Genomic DNA, 7638 nt, shown 5'->3' with positions numbered 1-7638 from the left:
GCTACGTATATGTGTGTAATTACTCGAGTGATCACTGCAACTGTTTCCAAAGTTTTCAGCCGTAGGTAGCTAGTGTATAAGCGCTAAACCCTAAATCCGTTGTAACTTCAATTTTCAGAACAACGCCCATTCCAGACAAGAAACTCGTGATTCGACTCTTCATGGCGAGGAGACACGTGACTGCGGAGGCGCTTGCAACTGTCACACTTCCACGTCAAACAAAGAGGAGAACTGTGATCTTCCAGTGGGTCGCATCAAAGATGCTATTCGATCAAAACGTACGATCGCTGACGATGTGCCGTCTTGAGTGCCATTCAAAAGGAATTGGAACCTTTTGCATGGACCGAGACCGCGCGCAGCAAGATTCTCCAACACGTCACCTGCACGCTTGAATCCTCCCACTGCGACCGATGCCCCGTTCACGCGCACTGTCCGAAACCGTCCACATTGCAACCTGTATATTACGTCAAGTACATGTGATTGCGGTTCGACTACATTTGTCCACGAACAATACATTCAATGGCTTATTCATATTGTGCTAGGGTACTGCCATATGATATTTGTAACACCATAATTCTTGAAATGTGTAATCCCAGATGTAGTGAAGTTGTGATGCTACATGTTGCCAGTAGTCTCTAATTGTTCTTTCTCTCTGTTCATGTTTAACCACTGAGTCTATACCGCAAACGATTGCACAACGAATTGTATCGAGCAAAAGCTGAACTTGAATCATTTGATTAGGGCCATGTAGGTTTAGAACTTGTAATTTGAGCTATCAGTAGCAAACGAATAGCTTGAAATACTTTGCTGACAAATGTGCAACAAGGGCATTGCCGAAAATACAATCGATGATTAGCCATGGCAAGTACAATCAAGCTAGATATAAACTGTAAAGGGTCCATCCCTCTGTACATTGCACGATTTGTATTGTAACCTGTAGTTTTACGCCTTCAGTTGTATAGTTTTCCCTTTTTCCTTACCAATCAATATACCTAATTGCAATGGACTAAGAGTGCGTAATTTGCGTATGTATGTGTGTGTGATTGCTGATTATATTTGCATATTCATATTTATATTTAAAACTTATCCCAGCTACTGACAGGTCGACCGAGCAAACATACTGGCATGCCCCAAGTACTAGCAGGGCGATCGCCCCCAAGTACTGTCAGGGCGATCGCCCCAAACTACCTGTAGGGCGATCGTTCCAAACTACTAGCAGGGCGATCGCCCCAAACTACAGACAGGGCGACCGCCCAAATCTACCGGCAGGGCGATCGCCCCCAACTACTAGCAGGGCGATCGCCCCCAACTACAGGCAGGGCGACCACCCAAGGCTACCAACAGGGCGATCGCCCCGGACTACAGGCAGGGCGATCGCCCCCAAGTATCCTTCACTCTTATGAAATCAAGACGACACGACTGGACAATTCAGACTTTGTACGGGGCAATCGCCCCCACAAGTCATTATTCCCAGGACTTGAGTGTCTTGAAAAGCTGCATTCTAATCCAATATGGCTTGATTTTTCTAAAATTTTGCACTGCGTTTTCGGATTATCACGTCGAAAAAAAAGGAATAAAATGGATTTTCCCTTATTATTTTGGATTCTGTTCAATCTATTTCTGATTTGAGCTGTATTGTTGTACCCTCAATCGTCGTCATGGCAATAATACATTTTTATTGCCAGTCTTGTTATTTCTTAAACGTTTCTTTAGGTGCTAGCGTACTAGTCTAAAGGGCGTCTGAACTATTTTTACAGGGCTCAAGTCGTTGGCATGATTAATTGATTAATTAATTGATTGACTAATTGATTGATAGATTGAACGAATAAACTATATTTTTTCAGGTATCATTTCCGCTCCTTTCGGCACTCCGTGGAAGGAACACCGGAAGTTCACACTGATGTCTCTCCGGGAGTTCGGCTTTGGGAAGAGAAGCTTGGAGGGGAAAATCTTAGAGGAGTCGGTCGCTCTTCAGGCAGAAATCATGAAGATGGGGAACAAACCGTTCAACATTAGACGTATGGTCCAGAATGCCGTCACTAACGTCATCTGTTCCATTGTGTTCGGATCCAGGTGAGTTCGATAAAGAAAGTCAAAAAATAAAGAGACATACGCACACTAGACGAAAAATATAAAGAAATACAGCAATTAACACTTTGGGCAAATCATCTTCTTATGTAAATGTGTGCCACGATACTTACTTTCTTCTTATAATTATTACCGTCTTTCTCTACCATGTTGTAGCATCAACGAAGTTCATTTTCCACTATGTTCTATAATTGTTTATCGTTACAGTCATGTCCATATCACTTACGTCATTGAAGATGCCACCACTGTCATCTTTTTGTTTATCTTCTCACTAGGTTCGAATATAACGACGACAAGTTCACACGCTTGATGGACGCTCTTGACCGAGGCCTTTCCTTCAACTTTTTTGGCCAAATTGCCGTCTTTTTCCCCATCTTGCGACGTGTGCCAGGACTGGGACAAGGCCCACAAATTATGCTAGACCTCATGGGCACCATTAGAGCTTACCTCCGAGAGGAGATGGACTCCCACAAGAAGACATTCGATTCCAACGACATCCGGGACCTTATCGATTCGTACGTGAGGGAGACCAAATCTCGTGAGAAAGACGACGAGACCACGTTCACTGATGGGTACACAGAGATGGTGCTGTTTGACATGTTCGTCGCCGGGGCGGAAACCACCTCCACTACTCTGTACTGGGCGTTTCTGTACATGATTCTCAACCCGGACATCCAAGCAAAGGTACGAACTAATGCACCTATCCTTGGGGATAATTATGAACAAAGTCATTAAAATGTACAGGGGACGGTAAAGCCGGTACCTTTGACTCTTTTATAAGCCTTCTCACACTAGTTACCACGCATGCACGGGTGAAAGAACTCTGGGTAATATGTCAAAGTTGAAGGCCCTCAGAAAATCAACATTCCACCATTTTGCAGGCGCCATTACGTTCCGGACATTGTTACACAAATCGAAAAAAAATGGTGGAGACGAGACTGTTGATGTCTGAGGGCCTTCAACTTTGACATATTACCCAGAGTTCCTTTCACCCGCACATGAGTGGTACTAGTATAAGAAGGCTTATTAAGGGCCGGACATACAGTCACGTGTTCATTTTAAAGAGAGTTTTACGTTGGAATGTTCTCTTTTCCTGTGTTCTTAATGTTACGACATGCTTACTGTACAGGTTCAAGAGGAGATCCACTCCGTGCTCGGATACGACAAGCCGCCGTCCACCGCCCACCGTGCCCAGATGCCGTACACGGAGGCCGTCCTGACCGAGGTGGCTCGCATCGGCACCATCCTGCCGACAAGCGTCACTCGCGCAACATCACGTGACACCAGTTTCCATGGATACAACATTCCAGAAGGCACGGCGGTGCTGGTAAGCCAAGTGTCCGAGTCTGGTTATTCAAATGAAATAAACTCTTTCTTAATGATTTTTGGAACTGCTTTATTCAATGAAAGACTACTGTTGATATCAGGCCAGCAGATTGTGTATATAAAGCAAAAATCCCGGCGTATAGGATCTCCCATTGCGTTTAATCAAGCGATGCCAATCAGGTACGCCTTGGATCATGGAGGGAAATTTGTCAGCCAATCACGTTCCATCTCGATAACAAGTGATGATAAGATTTGCTGATGACAGCTGGCCAAGTCTTGAGCAGTGAAACGGATCGCATGTCAATACGCCATGGGCCCAATATCGGAGGGTAATAAATTATTTGTTCATGTGTTTGTCTTGTTTTACAGCCCAACTTGTGGTCCGTCCACCATGACCCGCAACATTTCCCGAACCCCGGAAAGTTCGATCCTGGCCGCTTCTTGGACGCTCAGGGACAGTACCAGAGGGACGACCACGTCATGCCGTTTGGTCTCGGTAAGATCATTCTCTCATGCTTGGTCAGCCGCTTGCTGTACATGTATGTGTCAATCAACAACCCTGGTGTACTGGCATGTATGCGATATATCCTTCTTGCTGTTGTAGTCCTTGCCATCCGTTAGCCAGCCAATCACGTTGTCGGCAACGACCAAGAGGTAACGTGATTGGTCGGTAACTTTCAACCAGGGAAAAAACGAGAGGAGATCTGATTGGCTGAAAGCTGGTTAGCATTCAGATGCAGCGAGGAGGTTCGCTGCCTGGCATGTACTAGGGGCGGGCGAGACATTAACGGTTATTATCATATTGCCAGGCGCCGCGGACCAATCAGAAGGCCCCGTTCCACGTTGGTTATGACGCCGTAATACTTAGGTTCCCGCCAGCCCGGCGTGTATCGCCCTTCTGATTGGTCAGAATGAATCGACACCGGCACCGGTGTCGATTTGAATCGACACTCGACACCGGCACCAGTGTCGATGCAAATCGACACCGGTGCCGGTGCCGGTGTCGATTCATTCTAACCAATCAGAAGGAGCGATACACAAAGGATATGATATTATGAAGGCATTGGCCAATCAAAAGGAGCGAAACATATTCCAGAGCAGAGGGAATAAGTACAGACTGCAAGAAGAGGGGAATGGCTCCTTCTGTTAACATTGATAATGTTTTGTTGTTCTAAAGAGTCAAAGACTACAATGTTTCGAATATTTTTTGCTGAAATTTTGGTTTCAAAATGCAATCTGTTATCTCCTTTTAAATGGTGTCATAACGCCTTGTCCTTTCCTATAACCACCGAATAAAACCACCGAGTGAGCGTAGCGATGGTTTCGGTGGTTATAGCAAAGGACCAGGAGTTATGACACCATATACACCTCGGGTCGGGTCATTAACCCTTAATTATTACTACTGTCACATTTGTCTTGCTATTCGTAAGGGATGTACCCCAAGGCTGGGTTCTGGAGCCACAAATTTTGTCCAGGTAGACTACCGGATACCTAAAGTATCTCCACTATTTGATTTCGGCGTATATGTGTCACCTGGCCAAGGGTTGGTTTGGACTGCAAATCCAGCGACCCGGCGTGCTCCAAAATAGCCCGGTACCCACAGGGTGCTCTAGGTAGGGTTCACCTTTGTTAGAGCGCGTGGCGTATTCGGCAGCGCTTTGGGCTCAGGCCCAAGAGGTTCGAAACCTGCCATGTCTCCAATCTTGTGCCTGCGCATGGGACAGGCTCTTAACATGGCTTTCCTCAATTCGCTGAAAAATACTAGGGAACTAACTAGAAAGGTCTTAGTTGATCACGAGAGACGATCATCATTAGTAGGATTTTATGCTCAGGAGCCCACTAACTACTTGTTTTAGCTTGGATATTATGACTGGCATATGTTTCTTATTCGAGCTTCTTTTGATGATCATCACTGATCATTACAGGTTTGGCTGTACATGTCCATGGAAGTAAGGCCAAGAGTACTTTCTCTGAGACTTGTTTCCTGATGTCAAGACAACAGTAGATGTCATCTTTCTCCTTTCGTCTATGTACAATTAACTCTGCAATCTTTTATAGGCCCACGAATTTGCCTTGGGAAGCAGCTGGCAGAGATGGAGCTCTTCGTGTTCTTCACTTCTCTGCTGCAGCACTTCACATTCAACCTGCCACAGGGCGCTGCCAAGCCTACCACCACTGGGATCAATGGAATCACCCATTCGCCTAAGAATTTCGAACTCGTCGCTGAGCCACTGGCTTAGTGTCGCTGTCATTGTTATAAGGCTCAAAGAGTTAAAAGAGATTGGCTACATCCTGTACCTTGCGGCATTTTCAAGAAAAGAAGTGATAACAGACGAAGCTTAAGTGCTATCATTAGGGTAAATATAGTTTTCTATAACACGTGGAGCCTTACTACAGAGCATGTAAATTCTATGGTTGACATTTCAAGAGTACAAATCTAATGCAAGCTCTCGCGGCAAAATCACTAGGTTCACTTCTACAAGTACACTCAAGCCTTCCACCCGAGGATTTTATATTTTTTGGTACTCTGCCATGCTGACTGTCTCCGGATAGAACTTGATTCCTGTTGCTGTGGTTGTTTCTTGTTAAAATCAGGCAAAATCAAATAAGGAGATTCAAGTTTCCAAACAAGTAGGCGTAGCTTAATGTATTTTGGGCCCAAAAAGTGCAAACAGTATCTGTTTTAACTTAACCAACAATTGACTTGATTGAGAAAACAGCTTACAGACATGTTTGTTTGTTTGTATATCTTATTTATCTATCTATTTGTGCATTTAATTGGTATTCACGCCAGTTATGATTAGTTTTAATTAATTTTCAGGGGAGCCCTTTAATACAAAATCATAACAAATAAATAAAAGAAACAGGAAAATCATACTGAAATTAATGAGATTGAATAAATGACAATTTGTCGCCCTCTGTTGGACGGGTATTAAGGGTTGTCACCTCTTACATTTTACATAGAATGCATTTCGTCACGCATATATATATATATATATATATATAATGTTATGCGTATTCAGCATAGTGAACCTCCTAATTACATGCAATTGATAGCCCGACGGTTGCAAAATTACGAAATCGCCAAAGAATCCAGCTTATATACGCTGCCTAAAATAGGCAGCGTATTGAGACTGGTAGAGACTAACTTCCATTGAAGTGGATGTCTGATATAGGCAAAAGCATGTAAATTTTATGGATAACATTGCATGTGTGTTTTGAATTTTGTTACTTTACTCCACTGAATCTCTCGGTAGATCCAATTACCCCAGCTGTCGTATGCCCGATCGCGATGTGTGGGAGAGTATGTGCCTCATTAGCATTTGGACTACGAGCACACCTGTGGCGCCATTGACGTCATCATCGCTGTGTACCCTATCCTAATCAAGTATCCCTCCTCTTCAGTGTAGAAGACATCTCACATTCTGTGTATATTATACCCTGTATACACGTGGCAGGCATCACCTGTTTCCCTTAATCTTTCTCAACTGTTCTTGATTAGATTTGTTAACTTTCTACACCTGCGCTTGGGATTACTTGATTGGAATACACCTTTCTCACGCGGCGGCCATGATAGATCGAAGAAGAGGTCAATGAGGCAAACAGACAAAACTTATTTGTAAAATCAGGTCCCAGTTAGTTTTCCCCCAAACCACACAAATTTTCATGATATAAGATAGAATGATAAATATTACAAGAAGTGTTATGCACCGAAAGATGTAGCAATTTAGAGTAGTGTAGACTGACCCCATAGTCCCTTAAGAGATGCAAAATAAAAACATAATGATGCACATTTTTAACGAATTTGCAGCCATTCACTTATTGGTCGATTTCCTAATTGGCAGGCTACCATTGGTCGAACTGCTAATTATGATGGACAGCCTTTTGTTTGCCACATTGAACTCGTTTTAGATCTATCATGGCCGCCGCGTGAGAAAGGTGTATAGCGATGGACACCCAACAACTCCCCTCAACTCTATACACCTTTCTCACGCGGCGGCCAAGATAGATCTAAAACGAGTTCAAGGAGGCAAACAAAAGACTGTCCATCATAACTAGCAGTTCCACAGATAATAGCCTGTCATTTAAGAAAGCGACCAATAAAAAAAGGATGCATGTCCGTCAAATATTTGCATCATCATGTTTTTATTTGCGTGTCTTAAAGGATTATGGGATCAGTCTACGCTACTCTATATTGCTACATTTCTGGTGCATAACACTAGT

At 43.8% G+C, this 7638-nt stretch overlaps 1 protein-coding gene across 1 annotated transcript in view; it reads left to right on the top strand.

Moving 5' to 3' along the window:
* Positions 1-6362, top strand: part of LOC118403263 (cytochrome P450 2U1-like) — a 66744-nt gene extending 60382 nt beyond the window's left edge. The window contains exons 3-7 of the mRNA XM_035801873.1: positions 1845-2073; positions 2364-2772; positions 3218-3415; positions 3784-3910; positions 5473-6362. Of these exons, the coding sequence (XP_035657766.1) occupies positions 1845-2073; positions 2364-2772; positions 3218-3415; positions 3784-3910; positions 5473-5654 (1145 nt within the window). The 3' untranslated portion in view covers positions 5655-6362. The remainder of the gene's footprint in view (positions 1-1844; positions 2074-2363; positions 2773-3217; positions 3416-3783; positions 3911-5472) is intronic.
* The last annotated feature ends 1276 nt before the right edge of the window (positions 6363-7638 follow it).

The sequence above is a fragment of the Branchiostoma floridae genome, chromosome 16 (genome assembly GCF_000003815.2).
Source record: "Branchiostoma floridae strain S238N-H82 chromosome 16, Bfl_VNyyK, whole genome shotgun sequence".
NCBI classification, from domain to species: domain Eukaryota; kingdom Metazoa; phylum Chordata; class Leptocardii; order Amphioxiformes; family Branchiostomatidae; genus Branchiostoma; species Branchiostoma floridae.
This window is presented reverse-complemented; position numbering and strand designations above follow the sequence as displayed.